The sequence below is a fragment of the Hemitrygon akajei genome, chromosome 20 (genome assembly GCF_048418815.1).
Source record: "Hemitrygon akajei chromosome 20, sHemAka1.3, whole genome shotgun sequence".
NCBI classification, from domain to species: domain Eukaryota; kingdom Metazoa; phylum Chordata; class Chondrichthyes; order Myliobatiformes; family Dasyatidae; genus Hemitrygon; species Hemitrygon akajei.
In genome coordinates, this window is record NC_133143.1 from 10,398,588 (window position 1) to 10,415,667 (window position 17,080).

The following is a 17,080-nucleotide window of genomic DNA, read 5'->3' on the forward strand; positions in this document are numbered from 1 at the left end:
TAAAAGGAAAATACAAATTTAAAGTAACAAAGTGGATCAAAGAAAATTTCAGAAAATTCTAAAATTTAGCAGCAATTCTTCCGCACAATTGATTTACCTGAGTTTACCAGTTGCTGCTCCATGATTCCACAACCCAAGACTTCCAGCCATTCTTCCTGGAACTTGATCTCCATTTCAAATGAAGGGTGTGTAAATGGGAAATAGCAATCCACCCATCTAATTTCCAGATCTGCTACCAAGGCAAATATGACGACATTAAGGATTCCAGAAAAAAAAGTCTTCAGCTAATGACACCAATTATTGAATTGCAGAGAAATAAATAGCAAACAAACCCACTTATAGCAGTCTTGTGTGCAGCAATAAATCTTTAAACATGGAAAATAAAATGGCCATGCCTTTCTACAAAGTGATATAACTCTACAAAGTGATATAAATTAATTACAAATACTAAACACAAAATAATTGAGTGCATAAATATTCACCCCCCCCCCCAAGTCAATATTCAGTAAATGCACCTTTGGCAGCAATTACAGCCTTGAGTCTGTGTTGACTGTTCAGCTTTGCACATCAGGACATTGCTATTTTTCCCCATTCTTCTTTACAACACTGCTCAGGCTTTGTCAGATTGCATGGGGATCATGAGTGAACAGCCCTTTTCATGTCTAGCCACAAATTCTCAATTGGATTAAGGTCTGAACTCTGACTTGGCCACCTCAATACATTAACTTTTAAGCCATTCCTGTGTAGCTCTGACTTTATGCTTGGGGTCATTTGTTTTTCAGCAAGACAATCTTCTCCCAAGTCGTAGATCTCTTGCGGATTGCATCAGGTTTTCCTTCAAGATTTCCCTGTATTTTGCTATATTCATTTTACCCTCTACCTTCACAAGCCTTCCAGGGCCTGCTGCAGTGAAGTATCCCCACAGCATGATGCAGCCACCACCATGCTTCACAGAAGGGATGGTGTGTTTTTGATGGTGTGCAGTGTTTGTCTTACACCAAGCATAGCATTTAGTCTGATGGCCAAAAAGCTCAATTTTGGCTTCATTAGACCATAGATCCTTTTTCCAGCTGACTTCAGAGTCTCCCACATGTTTTCTTGCAAACTCTAGCCACGATTTCATGTGAGCTTTTTTCAACAATGGCGTTCTCTTTGCCACTCTCCAATAAAGCTGCGACTGGTGAAGCAACCAGGCAACAGTTGTTGTATGTGCAGTCTCTCCCATCTCAGCTACTGAAGCTTGTAACTCCTCCAGAGTGGTCATAGGTCTTTTGGTGGCCTCCCTCACTAGCCCCCTTCTTGTACAGTTACTTAGTTTTCGAGGACTGCTTGCTCTAGGCAGATTTACAACTGTGCCATATTTTTTTCCATTTCTTAATTATTGATTTAACTGTACTCCCAGGGATATTCAGTGACTTGGAAATGGTCTTGTATCCATCTCCTGACTTGTGCTTTTCTATCAGCTTTTCGTGGAGTTGTTTGCAATGTTCTTTTGTCCTCATAGCGTAGTTTTTGCCAGGATACTAATGCACAAGCATTTGGTCATTCCAGATACGTGTATTTTTACTACAATCAATTGAAACACCTTGATTACACACAGGCCTCCAAAAACAGATCTCCATTTAACTATTTATGTGACTTCTAAAACCAACTGGCTGCACAAGTGATGATTTGGACTGTCACATTAAAGGGGGGGGGGGTGAATACTTTTGATAGGCATTGTAAGCACAAAATATAATTTCCATCCCCAAGTAACAACTATTTTTAATAAAGAAGTTTCTCAGTACAAGACCTGAATGACAATTAAATCAATTTGCAGGATATTTTAAAGACATATTCTAACTACCATTACTTCATAAAAATATAAATCTGTAGATTTTCCATGGATTTCCTCACACATAAAATATAGCCTGAAATTGCCAATGTTACCTCAGCAGTTCTAATATGGCAGATCACCCAGTACTAAAATATAGCAAGTTCATCAAAGAAACACAAGGATGAATAATGATGTTGGGTTTTGGTAGTAAAGCAAATGTTGAAAAAAGTTTTGACTTTGCACAGCAATTAAATTTCTAGATGACTAATTTTGAGGCCTGGATTAATAATCAGGAGACTGGAATACAGATCCCATCATGGCAGCTGTAGAATTTAAATTCACTTAATAATCTGGAATTAGTAATTATGATCACAAAGCTACTGGATTGTTATAAGAACCTTGCAGACTCACAAAAGGGAAGGAAATCTACACTGTTTACCTTGCCTAGCCATACATGTCGACAGAGACATCAATATGGCTGTCTCTTGAGCACTCTTTGCACTGAGCAAGCCATTCAAGAGCAATTAGAGATTCAAAGATTCAAAAGATTCAAAGAATCTTTATGATCAAAGTATGTATAAATTATACACCTTGAGATATGTCTGCCTAGAGGCAGCCACAAAACAAGAAACCTGAATAACCCAATTTTAAAAATAAAGACCAAAACCCACGACACAGAGAAAAAAACTTATCATGTAAACAACAGAAGCAAGCCAACAGTATTCTGAACCACGCAGAGTCCCCAGATCCACCCCCGCAACAGTTAGAATAGGTCCAAGCCTTAGTTCCAGCTCATCACATCAGCAGAGCAGCTAGATCAGCTCACAGCCTTGTCGCCGTGGAGAAAGGAATGAACATTTGCGGGAGAGCGAGTGAAATCAGCCCTCCCCTCCGTTCCCAACATGGGGTTCCAGACTATCTGTGCTGATGTTTAAATTGCTCCATAAACAGAAGAGATTCTGCAGATGCTGGAAATCCTGAGCAATACACACAAACTACTGGCGGATCTGAGCAAGTCAGGCAGCATCTATGCAGGAAATAATGGTTTGGGCCAAGACCCTTCATCAGGACTGGAAGGAAAGGGGCAGAAGAAAGAATAAGAAGGTGGGGTATGAGTACAAGCTGGCAGCTGATGGGTGAAATCAGGTGAGGAGGAAGGTGGATGGGCGGTGGGGGATGAATTAAGAAGATCGCAGGTGATAGGTGAGACCAAGTGAGGAGGAAGGTGGGGGGGATGGGAGATGAATTGAGAAGCTGGCAGGTGATAGGGGGAAGAGGTAAAGGATAGCAGAAGAAGGAATCCAATAGGAGACAACAGTGGACCATGGAAGAAAGGGAAGGAGGTGGGAAACCAGAGTGAATTGAGACAAGTAGAGAGGATAACCGAAGTGGAGAATGGAATAAAGAGAAGGGCAATCAGAAAAAAAGAATGGAGAGAAATAACCAGAAATTGGAAAAATTGATATTCATGTCATCACAAACAATATATTATAGATGCTGGAAATCCAAGCTACGCACACAGAATGCTCAAGAAACTCAGCAGGCCAAGCAGCTTCTGTGGAAAAAAATATAGTCAAGGTTTCAGCCTGAAACCTGGCCTGCTGAGTTCCTCCAGTACTCTGCGTGTGTTATTCATGTCATAAGGTTGAAGACTACCCAGATGGAATAAGAAGTGTTTTTCCTTCAAACTGACTTTGGCTTCATCATGGCCATGGAAAGATATATCCGAATAGAAACTGGAAGTTGAATTGAAAGGGTAGCCACAGGGAGACCCTGGGAAGGACCAAAAGATGGCGAATAAGTGCCATTCACATATACTGCTGGAGGAGCTCAGCAAGTCAGGTAGCATCTAAGGAAGCAAATGAATAGTTGACGTTTTGGGCTGAGACCCTTCATTAAGGCTGGAACAGGGGGTAGAAGCCAAAAAGAGGTGGCGGGGCAGGGGAAGGAATACTAGCTGACAAATGATAGGTGAGACCAGGTGAGGGGAGTTATTTGCTGAGTTCCTCTGGTGTAGCCTGAATTGTTGAGTTCCTCCAGCATTTTGTGCAGTGTTGCTCGATCACTTATAATTATAATAAGCAACAATGTTACCCAGAAAGTGAAGCAATATATAAAAAAATTTCAGCAATACAGATATGCAACTTAATCTATTCTTTCCAACCTGAAATGCGGCAATGGAAGTTACATCAGTTATTCATTGCAACAATTCAATAGTGCACTCTGCAAGTTAACCATCAACTTGTTTGGCCAAGCACCTCCCCTCTTGTTAGGGTGTGTCTGGGGTTAGGACATATATTGAATATTGACATCAGCAACCAATCTTCAGATCTGAATATGCATTAAAGATTAAATGTAAAATGCAGCTCAGAACAGTAAAGTGCAGACCCCAGACAAACCAGGAGACAGGCATTTAATTAACAGTCTACATAGTCCAATCAGCATCCCACTGCATGATACAACAGTAAATAACACTTACTGTGGATGAGATGGTGGGAACATAGAACATAGAATATAGAATAGTACAGCACAGACAGACAGACATACTTTATTGATCCCGAGGGAAATTGGGTTTCATTACAGCCGCACCAACTAAGAATAGTGAAGAAATATAGTAATATAAAACCACAAATAATTAAATAATAAGTTAATCATGCCAAGTGGAAATAAGTCCAGGACCAGCCTATTGCCACAGGGTGTCTGACACTCCAAGGGAGGAGTTGTACAGTTTGATGGCCACAGGTAGGAAAGACTTCCTATGCCGCTCAGTGTTACATCTCGGTGGAATGAGTCTCTGGCTGAACGTACTCCTGTGCCTAACCAGTACATTATGAAGTGAATGGGAGTCACTGTCCAAGATGGCATGCAACTTGGACAGCATCCTCTTTTCAGACACCACAGTCAGAGAGTCCAGTTCCACCCCCACAACATCACTGGCCTTACGAATAAGTTTGTTGACTCTGTTGGTGTCTGCTACCCTCAGCCTGCTGCCCCAGCACACAACAGCAAACATGATAGCACTGGCCACCACAGCCTCGTAGAACATCCTCAGCATCGTCCGGCAGATGTTAAAGGACCTCAGTCTCCTCAGTACAGGCCCTTTGGCACACAATGTTGTGCCGACCCTTAAACACTGCCTCTTATATAACACCCCACCTTAAATTCCTCCATATACCTGTCTAGTAGTCTCTTAAATTTCACTAGTGTATCTGCCTCCGCCACAGACTCAGGCAGTGCATTCCACGCACCAACCACTCTCTGAGTGAAAAACCTTCCTCTAATATCCCCCTTGAACTTTCCACCCCTTACCTTAAAGCTATGTCCTCTTGTACTGAGCAGTGGTGCCCAGGAAAACAGGCGCTGGCTGTCCACTCTATCTATTCCTCTTAATAACTTGCATAACTCTATTATGTCTCCTCTCATCCTCCTTCTCTCCAAAGAGTAAAGCCCTAGCTCCCTTAATCTCTGATCATAATGCATACTCTCTAAACCAGGCAGCATCCTGGTAAATCTCCTCTGTACCCTTTCCAATGCATTCACATCCTTCCTATAGTGAGGTGACCAGAACTGGACACAGTACTCCAAGTGTGGCCTAACTAGAGTTTTATAGAGCTGCATCATTACATTGTGACTCTTAAACTCTATCCCTCGAGTTATGAAAGCTAACACCCCATAAGCTTTCTTAACTACCCTATCTACCTGTGAGGCAACTTTCAGGGATCTGTGGACATGTACCCCCAGATCCCTCTGCTCCTCCACACTACCAAGTATCCTGCCAGTTACTTTGTACTCTGTCTTGGAGTTTGTCCTTCCAAAGTGTACCACCTCACACTTTTGAATCTGGAGATGCTGGAAATAAATAAAACACAAAATGCTGGCAGAACTCAGCGGGCCAGACAGCATCTATGGGAGGAGGTAGTGACGACGTTTCGGGCCAAAACCCTTCATCAGGAGTGAAGTAACATGGGATGGTGGAGGGGGGATAAGAAGTGGGGGGAGGGATGAAGTAGAGAGCTGGTAAGTGATAGGCTGGAGGGAAATAGGCTAGGGCGAAGGTGGAGAATTATGGGAAATAAAAGAGAAAGAAAGGTAGGGCTGGGGGGAGATTATACTGAGGGGGGAAAAAAGAGAGAGAAAGAGAACCAGACTAAAATTATAGACAGGGATGGGTCTGTTGATACCCCTGCCCCCCCTTACCCCATCCCTATCTATAATTTTAGTCTGGTTCTCTTTCTCTCAATTCCTCCGTCTCCACCGCATCTGCTCTTAGGATGAGGCCTTTCATTCTAGGACAAAGGAGATGTCTTCCTTTTTTAAAGAAAGGGGCTTCCCTTCATCCACTATCAACTCTGCCCTCCATCACGTCTCCCGTATTTCACGCACCTCTGCCCTCACCCCATCCCCCCACCAGCCCACCAGGGATAGAGTCCCCCTGGTCCTCACCTATCACCCTACCAGCCTACAGATCCAACGCATAATCCTCCGTAACTTCCGCCACCTCCTACGTGATCCCACCACCAGCCACATCTTCCCCTCCCCCTCACTCTCGGCTTTCTGCAGGGATCGCTCCCTATACGACTCCCTTCTCCATTCATCTTCCCCATCCCTCCCAACCGACCTCCCTCCGGGCACTCATCCCTGTAAATGGAAGAAGTGCTACACCTGCCCCCACACTTCTTCCCTCACCACCATCCCAGGCCCCAGACAGTCCTTTCAGGTGAGGCACCACTTCACCTGCGAGTCAACTGGGGTGATATACTGTATCCGGTGCTCCCGATGTGGCCATTTATACATTGGGGAGACCTGCCGCAGACTGGGAGACCGTTTCGCCGAACACCAGCGCTCAGTCCTCCAGCAGTGGCGGGATCTCCCTGTGACCACACACTTCAATTCCACAGACCACTCCCACTCCAACATGTCTGTCCATGGCTTCCTCTACCATCAAGTTGAGGCCACACGCAGGTCGATGGAGCAATAGCTTATCTCCCGCCTAGGTAGCCTCCTGCCTGCTGGCATGAACATCCAACTCACAGACCTCCGTTGATACCCCTGCCCCCCCTTACCCCCATCCCTATCTATAATTTTAGTCTGATTCTCATTCTCTCTCTTTTTTCCCCCCTCACTATAATCTCCCCCCAGCCCTACCTTTCTTTCTCTTTTATTTCCCATAATTCTCCACCTTCCCCCCTAGCCCATTTCCCTCCAGCCTATCACTTCCTAGCTCTCTACTTCACCTCTCCTCCCACTTCTTATCCCCTCTCCACCATCCCATGTTACTTCACTCCTGATGAAGGGTTTCGGCCCGAAACGTCCTCACTACCTCCTCCCATAGATGCTGTCTGGCCTGCTGAGTTCTGCCAGCATTTTGTGTTTTTATAAAAATCTTCCTGTCCTCTCTGATTCTATGCTTTTCCATAATACTAAAGGCCAGGGAGCAGTGGTCACTGTCCCCAAAATGCTCACCCACTGAGAGATCCATGACCTGACCCAGTTCATCACCAAATACTAGATCTAGTATGGCATTCTCCCCAGTCGGCCTGTCAACATACTGTGACTGGAATCCGTCCTGGACACACTTAACAAACTCTGCCCCATCTAAACCATTGGAACTAATCAGATGCCAATCAATATTAGGGAAGTTAAAGTCACCCATAACAACCCTGTTATTTTTGCACCTTTCCAAAATCTGCCTCCCAATCTGCTCCTCAGCACCTCTGCTGCTACCAAGAGGCCTATAGAATATTCCTAATAGAGTAACTGTTCCCTTCCCGTTCATGACTTCCACACATACTGACTCAAAAGAGGTTCCTGCTACATTACCCACCCTTTCTGTAGCTGTAATAGTATCCCTGACCAGTAATGCCACCCTTCCTCCCCTTTTTCCCCCCTCTCTATCCCTTTTGAAACACTGAAATCCAGGAATATTGAGAATCCATTCCTGCCCTGGTGCCAGCCAAGTCTCTGTAATGGCCACTACAGCATATTTCCATGTATGTATCCAAGCTCTCAGTTCATCATCTTTGTTCTTGCATTGAAGTACATGCACTTTAGCCCTTCTACCTTACTACCTTTACACCCTTTATTCTGCTTCTCTTTCCTCAAAGATATGTTAGATCTGGCTTTACTCCATGCACTATACTTGCAGCTCTCGCATGACCATTATCCTCCTCCACCTCACTATCTGCTCTAACACTCTGGTTCCTCTCCCTCTGCAAATCTAGTTTAAACCCCCAGAGCAGCACTAGGAAATCTTCCCGCAAGGATATCAGTCCCCCTCCAGTTAAGGTGCAACCCGTCCCATCGAAACAGGTTCCACCTTCCCTGGAACAAGGCCCAATTGTCCAGAAATATGAAGCCCTCCCTCCTGCACCAACTCCTTAGCCACGTATTTAGCTGCATTATCTTCCTATTTCTAGCCTCATTAGTACGTGGCACAGGGAGCGATCCTGAGATTGCAACCCTGGAGGTCCTGTCCTTCAACTTTGCACCTAACTCCCTAAACTCTCTTTGCAGGACGTCCTCCTTCTTCCTATCCAGGTCACTGGACCACGACATCCAGCTGCTCTCCCTCCCCCTTGAGAACATGGAGAACTCGATCTGAGATATCGCAGACGCTGGCACTAGGGAGGCAACAGACCATCCGGGATTCTCAATCTCTCCCACACAACCTCTTATCTGTCCCCCTAGCTATCGAATCCCCTATCACTACTGCTCTCTTCTTTTCCCTCCTCTTCTGAGCTGAGAATCCAGTTTCAGTGCCAGAGACGCGACCACTGCAACTTGGTCCTGGTAGGTCATCCCCACCAACAGTATCCAAAACAGTATACTTATTATTGATGGGAACAGCCACAGGGGTGCTCTGCTCATTCTGTCTATTCCCCTTCCCTCTCCTGACAGTCATCCAGCTACCTGCCTCCTGACTTTTAGGGGTGACTATCTCCCTGAAACACCTGTCTATTTCTGCCTCTGCCTCCCGAATGATCCAAAGTTCATCCAGCTCCGGCTCCAGTTCCCTAACTCAGTTTGTCAGGAGCTTCACGTGCTTGCGCAGTCATGCCCCGTTCAAACTGCCGAAGAAATGACCTTCCCCCTCTCAATCTGCTTGCTTTTTAAATTCTCCCGCTATCTCACAGGCCAACCTTCACGCGCTTGCGCAGTCGTGCCCCGTTCAAATTCAAGATCCAGGCACTTCAAACTGTTACATGTAGTTCAAAGGAAGCATTATAAATATGGATTTATTTGAATTGTCCTGAATTTTTCTTTGTTCTTTAGCATATAAAATGTCATGTAATGTTGGTTCAAGCAGACCTTCTTCCACTGAAGGAAACTCTAAACAGCTTCTAGAGTAAGTAACATGGTCGGCATAACATTGTAGGTTGAGGGGTCTGTAATGTGCTGTAGATTTCTATGTTTCTATGACAGGGGTCTCAATATGATGCCTGCTGGGTGTCATTTTGTCAAATAAAGAAGATGCTTCATGTCTACCAGTAGATGTCTCCGGTGACTTCATTCACCCAAGGACATTGGTGTCAGAAGTGGGATACACTCTTGCAACCCATCACGTGTGCAGTGACGTCAGCAGTCTAAGTGGGTGAGCATTTGTAAAATTAGCACTCACATTTGGAGCTGTTAGGGTTGGTAGCTATAGAATCACTAGATACCAAACACAACAGAGCCTTGAATTGGTAGATAAAAAGGGTCTGTGTGTACGCTTTACTCCACGATACTTTTGTGGGCCACTGAGATAGACCAAAGAAAGTGCAAGAGAAACCGTGAAGTAGCCAAGTGAGTGCAGCTGCTGTGACGTCACAGTGGGTATGCTTTGTGTGCCAGCGAACATGGCACCTAGCAAAAGACTGCCAGACCAGCCATAAAACGGTAAAGGAGTTGATATGCTGCAACTGTGGCCTATCAGGACATGATTGGAGGGAGTGTTCAAAAAAAGGTGGCGGGGGAAACAGGTGAAAGTTATGGTAGACACACAAACTCTCACTCCATTAGTGCCAAGTCTGTCCAATCTGACTGCTGATGAAACCATAATGCTGGTGAAGACTGCTTCCAGGTCAGGAAAAGAACTGAAGGCGACCCTCATTGCCAGCACTGTTGACCCACTGATGTACACAACAGGCATTGTCAGGGATTTGGCAATACAATGCTAGTGGACACAGGGGCATCAGTATCGATAACAGGCGCACCCTTGCCAACAACCAACAGTCTATTTATGTTACAGGTGTAGGAGGGAAACCAGTGAGTACAGAGTGGCAGATACTCAAAATTGGAGGGGTGCAGCTTTACTGTATTCTGAGTTTGTCCAAATAATGAGGGTACCATCATTGGAACAGACATACTAAGAAAAGCAGGAGCTATTAAAGATTCAGGAAAGGGAGAAATAATATGCACAAACACATACAACCAATAGAATACACAACATGGCTAGCATAGCTACAGCTCCCCAGTCATTAGGGACTGGAGCCAGGATGGTGTTCCCCAGCTGTGTGGGCTAGACACAAGTAAGATAGTGGTCAAGTATATATAAACACAGATAAAATAAAGGGGTCCTGCATAAACCCCATAAGCAGTATTCTATACAAACTGATACACTGACAGCTGCTCAGAGTATAGTGAAGGAACTAAAACACCAAGGGATACTAAGAGAGACTATCTTAAGAGAGACTATCTTAAGAGAGACGGTGAATTACTAATTCACCTATATGCCTAGTAAGGAAGCCCGATGAATCATAATAGTTAACATAGACTATACCGCCCTTAATAAGAATACACCAAGATTGCATCCCATTGAGGCAAGCCCTGCAGCAATCCAGAATGGCCTTTTTCCAGAACAAAGTTTTCCAGTCCTGGATATCGCTAATGGATTTTAGGGACTCCTTTAAGCACCAGAGTCCCAATTCGGATTTGCCCTGCACAGTATACATGGACCAGACTCCCCCAGTGATTCCACAATAGCCCAGCCATTTTTCAGAAGGTCACAACATGCAGAAACTAATTGTTTCTGAATATGACGCAGATCATTTAGAGATACTGCTGAGACAAGGGGTTTAAAATCAGTCCACACAAGGCTCAGATAGGAAGGCAAACCATACAGTATCGAGGGTACACTATTTCCAAGGGGAGGAAGGACATAGTGACCACAACCACGCTACCCAGGTTACGCCAAAAATACTGGATTCCTGGCATGAGTACAGCTATAAGAAGAACCCTGTCTAAGTGTGTTGTTTGTTGACAGTTGCACACAGCTCCAGGATACCAACACGTGGCAGATCTACCTCTGGACAGGGTCTCTCCAGATGAATGTCAGTTTACAGTGTTGGATTGGATTAATTTGGACCTTTTGAGGTGAAGAGCAGGAGTACAGTGAAGAGGTGTGGGGTCATTACCTGTCTAGCTATACCAAGCTGTTCACATTGAACCGGCAGCTTCTTTAGACACAAATTCCTTTGTTAATTCCTGAGTACGTGCTTGCTGTGGTAAAAAAGGTAAGGTCAGTAGGTACTTTTTTCATTTATTCTGACTAATCTGGGATCAGGTAATGGGGGAGACAGTTAGAGCAGTGGTGTGCTCTGTATGCAGTATTTGGGAGGTCAGGGTCAACACAGTTGTCCCTGATGACCACACCTGCAAAAGGTGCATCCAGCTGCAGCTCCTATCAGACCGAGTTAGGGAATTGGAGCAGGAGCTGGATGAACTACGGATCATTCGGGAGGCAGAGGCAGAGATAGATAAGAGTTATCGGGAGGTAGTCACACCAAAAAGACAGGAGGTAGGCAAATGGGTGACAGTCAAGAGAGGCAGGGGGAGCAGACAGAGAGAGCAGAGCACCCCTGTGGCCGTTCCCATCAACAATAAGTATACTGTTTTGTATACTGTTTGGTGGGGATGACCTACTAGGAACAAGTTGCAGTGGTCCTGTCTCTGGCACTGAGGTTGGACCCTCGACTAGGAAGGGGAGGAGGGAAGAGAAGAGAGCGGTAGTGATAGGGGATTCTATAGTCAGGGGGGCGGATAGGAGATTTTGTGGGGAAGATCGGGAGTCTCAGATGGTATGTTGCCTCCCTGGTGCCGGGGTCCGAGACATCTCAGATCGGGTGCAGGTTATTCTCGAGAGGGAGGGCAAGAACCCAGATGTTGTGGTCCATGTAGGGACCAACGACGTGGGTAGGATGAGTGAGGGGGTCCTGCGTAGGGAGTTCAGGGAATTAGGTGCGAAGCTGAAGAGCAGGACCTCCAGGGTAACAATCTCAGGATTGCTACCTGTGCCACGTGCGAGTGAGGCAAGGAACAGAAGGATTATACAGATTAATACGTGGCTGAGAGGATGGTGCAGGAGGGAGGGCTTCAGGTTTTTAGATAGTTGGGCTTTGTTCCAGGGAAGGTGGGATCTGTTCTGACAGGACGGTTTACACCTGAACTGGAGCGCTACTAACATTCTTGCAGGAAAGTTTGCTAGTGCTTCTCAGGGGGGTTTAAACTAAATTTGCAGGGGGCAGGGATCCAGAATGCGAGAGAGGATAGCGAGATGAAGAATAAAGGACAGGTGGGGACTACACGGTTCCGGAATATTAAGTGTGTAGTAGAGAAAGGTGAGGCGGAACAAGTGATAAGGAGGACACATGTACAGAGGGATGGTCTGACGGAACATGGAGTTAAATGTGCAGAAAGAATAAGTAAATTTAGGAAGGACAACAAAATTCAAGGGGCGTATAGCCCAATGGGAGTTCGGGGAGCTGGGTTAAGCACAATAGGCAGCGATTTAAACAGAGAGAGGAGAAATGGGCTAAAAATTCTATATCTGATAGATAGATAGATAGATAGATACTTTATTCATCCCCATGGGGAAATTCAACATTTTTTCCAATGTCCCATACACTTGTTTTAGCAAAACTAATTACATAAATTACTCAGTAAAAATATGATATGCATCTAAATCACTCTCTCAAAAAGCATTAATAATAGCTTTTAAAAAGTTCTTAAGTAGTTTACTTAGATACATTAAATACAATCAACCCCGGCACTTTAACATATCTTACTCCTGGCGGTTGAATTGTAAAGCACGGTGAATTGAATGCACGGTGTCAGAAATAAGGCGGATGAGCTTGAAGCCCAGGTGCGAATGGGTAACTAAGATGTTGTTGGGATAACGGAGACATGGCTGCAGGGAGATCAGACCTGGGAAATGAATGTACAAGGGTATACGTGCTATCATAGGGACAGAAATGTGGGCAGAGGGGGTGGGGTGGCCCTGTTGGTGAGGAATGAGATTCAGTCCTTTGCAAGGGGGGACATAGGATCAGGAGAAGTAGAGTCTGTGTGGATAGAACTGAGGAACAGTAAGGGCAAAAAGACCCTAATGGGTGTTGTCTACAGGCCACCAAACAGTAGCATGGATATTGGGTGCAAGTTGAATAGGGGGTTAACATTGGCATGTGGCAAAGGTAATGTCGCAGTAGTTATGGGGGATTTCAACATGCAGGTGAACTGGGAGAATCAGGTTTGTGCTGGACCCCAGGATAGGGAGTTTGTAGAGTGCCTACGGGATGCATTCTTGGAACAGCTTGTACGAGAGCCAACCAGGGACAAGGCTATTCTGGATTTAGTCTTGTGTAATGAACAGGATTTGATAAGCGATCTTGAAGTAAAGGAGCCATTAGGAGGTAGTGACCATAATATGATGTTTTTATCTGCAATTTGAGAAGGATAAGGGCAGATCGGAGGTGTCAGTGTTGCAGTTGAACAAAGGAGACTATGGAGCCATGAGGGAGGAGCTGGCCAAAGTTAACTGGACGGATATCCTAGCAGAAAAGACAGTGGAACAGCAATGGCAGGTATTCTTGGGAATAATGCACAAGGTGCAAAATCAGTTCATCCCCTGGAGAAGGAAGGATTCAAAGGGGGAAAGGGGCCACAGTGGTTGACAAAGGAAGTCAGAGATTGCATAGCATTAAAAAAAAGGAAGTATGACAGAGCTAAGGTGAGTGGGAGGACAGATGATTGGGAAATTTTTAAGGAACAATAGAACTTAACTAAAAAGGCAATAAGGGGAGGAAAAAATGAGGTACGAACGCAGGCTAGCCAGGAATATAAAGGAGGATAGCAAAAGCTTTTTTAGGTATGTGAAGAGAAAGAAGATAGTTAAGAACAATGTTGGGCCCTTGAAGAATGAATTGGGTGAAATTGTTATGGGAAACAGAGAAATGGCAGAAGAATTTAATAAGTACTTTAGATCTGTCTTCCCTAGGGAAGACACAAGTAATCTCCCAGATGTATGGATGGGCCAAGGACATAGGGTAACAGAGGAAATGAAACAGATTGACATTAGGAAGGAAACAGTGATGAGTAGACTGATGGGACTGAAGGCTGACAAATCCCCAGGTCCAGATGGTCTGCATCCTAGGGTACTAAAGGAGGTGGCCCCGGAAATTGCGGATGCATTGGTAATCATTTTCCAATGTTCCTTAGATTCAGGATCAGTTCCTGAGGATTGGAGAATGGCTAATGTTATCCCACTTTTTAAGAAAGGAGGGAGGGAGAAAACAGAGAACTATCGTCCTGTCAGCCTAACATCAGTAGTGGGGAAGATGCTAGAGTCCATTATTAAAGATGAAATAGTGGCATATCTAGATAGCAGTGATAGGATTGGGCCAAGCCAGCATGGATTTACCAAGGGCAAATCATGCTTGACTAATCTATTGGAGTTTTTTGAGGATGTAACCAGGAAGTTAGACAAGAGAGATCCAGTGGATGTAGTGTACCTCGATTTTCAGAAGGCATTTGATAAGGTCCCACATAGGAGATTGGTGGGTAAAATCAGAGCATTGGGGGGAAGATATTGACATGGATAGAAAACTGGTTGGCGGATAGAAAGCAAAGGGTAACGGTGAATGGGTGTTTCTCGGAATGGCAGGTGGTGACTAGTGGGGTGCCACAGGGCTCGGTATTGGGACTACAGCTGTTTACGATTTACATCAACGATTTGGGTGAAGGCATTGAGAATAACATCAGCAAGTTTGCTGATGATACTAAGCTGGGTGGCAGTGTGACATGTGATGAGGATGTTAGGAGAATTCAGGGTGACTTGGATAGGCTGGGTGAGTGGGCAGATACTTGGCAGATGACGTTTAATGTGAATAAGTGTGAGGTTACCCACTTAGGGAGTAAGAACAGGAAGGCAGATTATTATTTGAATGGTGTAGAGTTAGGTAAGGGAGAAATACAAAGCGATCTAAGAGTCCTTGTTCATCAGTCACTGAAGGTGAATGAGCAAGTGCAGCAGGCAGTGAAGAAGGCTAATGGAATGTTGGCCTTTATTACAAAGGGAATTGAGTACAAGAGCAAGGAAATCCTCTTGCATTTGTACAGAGCCCTGGTGAGACCACACCTGGAGTATTGTGTACAGTTTTGGTCTCCAGGGTTAAGGAAGGACATTCTGGCTGTAGAGGAAGTGCAGCGTAGGTTCACGAGGTTAATTCCTGGGATGTCTGGACTGTCTTACACAGAGAGGTTAGAGAGACTGGGCTTGTACACGCTGGAATTAAGGAGATTGAGAGGGGATCTGATTGAAACATATAAGATTATTAAGGGATTGGACAAGATAGAGGCAAGAAATATGTTCCAGATGCTGGGAGAGTCCAGTACCAGAGGGCATGGTTTGAGAATAAGGGGTAGGTCATTTAGGACAGAGTTAAGGAAAAACTTCTTCTCCCAGAGAGTTGTGGGGGTCTGGAATGCACTGCCTCGGAAGGCAGTGGAGGCCAATTCTCTGGATGCTTTCAAGAAGGAGCTAGATAGGTATCTTATGGATAGGGGAATCAAGGGATATGGGGACAAGGCAGAAACCGGGTAGTGATAGTAGATGATCAGCCATGATCTCAGAATGGCGGTGCAGGTTCGAGGGCCGAATGGTCTACTTCTGCACCTATTGTCTATTGTCTATTAATTCCTTTGTTAACGCATTTTGATGCTTTATAGCAAGACGAAGACAGTTTTGTGAATTGTGCTCTGATAATGCGACCAACATTGATGGAGCTTAACATGAGCTGCAAGAAGCCATTGAGAAGTGGAATTATCCGCAAATCAGTAATCAATGCTGTCCTTCTTCAAAAGGGAATTAAGTAGATTTTTAATCCCGTGGCTGGTTTGCATCATGGAGGAACATGGGAGGGATTGATGAGATCTGTGCGAAAAGTCCTCAATTTCACCATAAAGGTACAGAATCTTGACGAAAAAGGTTTCCACACAGTGCTTTATGAAGTAAAGGATATTATAAATGTCCATTCAATTACTACTGCATCCTCCAATACCAAAGATTTGGGAGCACTGACACCCAACCATCTCAAACAAAAGAAAATATGCAGAGGCTGGAAATCTAAAGCAACACACACAAAATGCTGGAGGAACTCAGGCAGCATCTGTGGAAAAGAGTAAACAGTCAATGTTTCAGGCTAGGACCCTTTATCAGGACTGGAGAGAAAAGATGAGAAGCCAGCGTAAGAAGGTGGAGGGAAGGGAGGAAGAAGTTCAAGATGGTATGTGATAGGTGAAACTGGGAGAGGAAGGGGGGGTGAAGTAAAGAGCTGAGAAGTTGATTGGTTAAAGAGATGAAGGGCTGGAAGTGGGGAAATCTGACAAGAGAGTGCAGAAGACCATGGGAGAAAGGGAAAGCAAGCTTCTGGAAACTTCACCACCAGGAGCTCCAAAAGGGAGACATTTATGCTTCTTGTAGATAGAAGCAAGTCTAACACATGCCAAACTTGTTTTGGAAGCAGTGAGTCAATGAGTATTTACCACGGCTGCAGAAATGACAGAAATGGTCAGGTACAAAGCACAATTCCCTCCCTGGAGACATTGTGCTTATATTTGACAACACAGCACCTCAAAATTCATGGATTGTGGAAAGAGTCATTCAAGTCTTTCCAGACAGAAGAAGATTTGTGCAGCAGGTGTGTATCAAGACCAAGACCAACTATCTGGACAGGCCTATAAACAAGATTTGTCTTCTACAGGAAGCAGAGGTTTCAGGAAGTACAGCTCCAGAAGCTTTATGAAGATAGGTGAAGGACAGGTAGTTTTGAAGAAGTAGAGAGTCTATAGAAGGACTTACACAGATTAGAAGAAGCAAAGTAGCAGATGGAATATAATGTCAGGAAGTGTATAGTCATGCACTTTGGTAGAAGAAATGAAAGGGTAGTCTATTTTCTAAATAGAGAGAAAATACAAGAAACTGAGGTATGAAGGGACTCGGGAGTCCTC

The 17,080-nt window shown here is 44.7% G+C and overlaps 1 protein-coding gene across 5 annotated transcripts in view; it reads right to left on the reverse strand.

The window, feature by feature from the left end:
* fars2 (phenylalanyl-tRNA synthetase 2, mitochondrial) overlaps positions 1–17,080 on the reverse strand; it is a 429,869-nt gene that overhangs the window by 263,738 nt on the left and 149,051 nt on the right. For 3 of the 5 annotated variants that reach the window (XM_073073030.1, XM_073073028.1, XM_073073029.1), the window contains one exon: positions 98–232. The exons of 1 other annotated variant lie outside the window; for it this stretch is intronic. In XM_073073030.1, the coding sequence (XP_072929131.1) occupies positions 98–232 (135 nt within the window). The remainder of the gene's footprint in view (positions 1–97; positions 233–17,080) is intronic. One more of the 5 variants, XM_073073031.1, reaches the window with a different exon arrangement.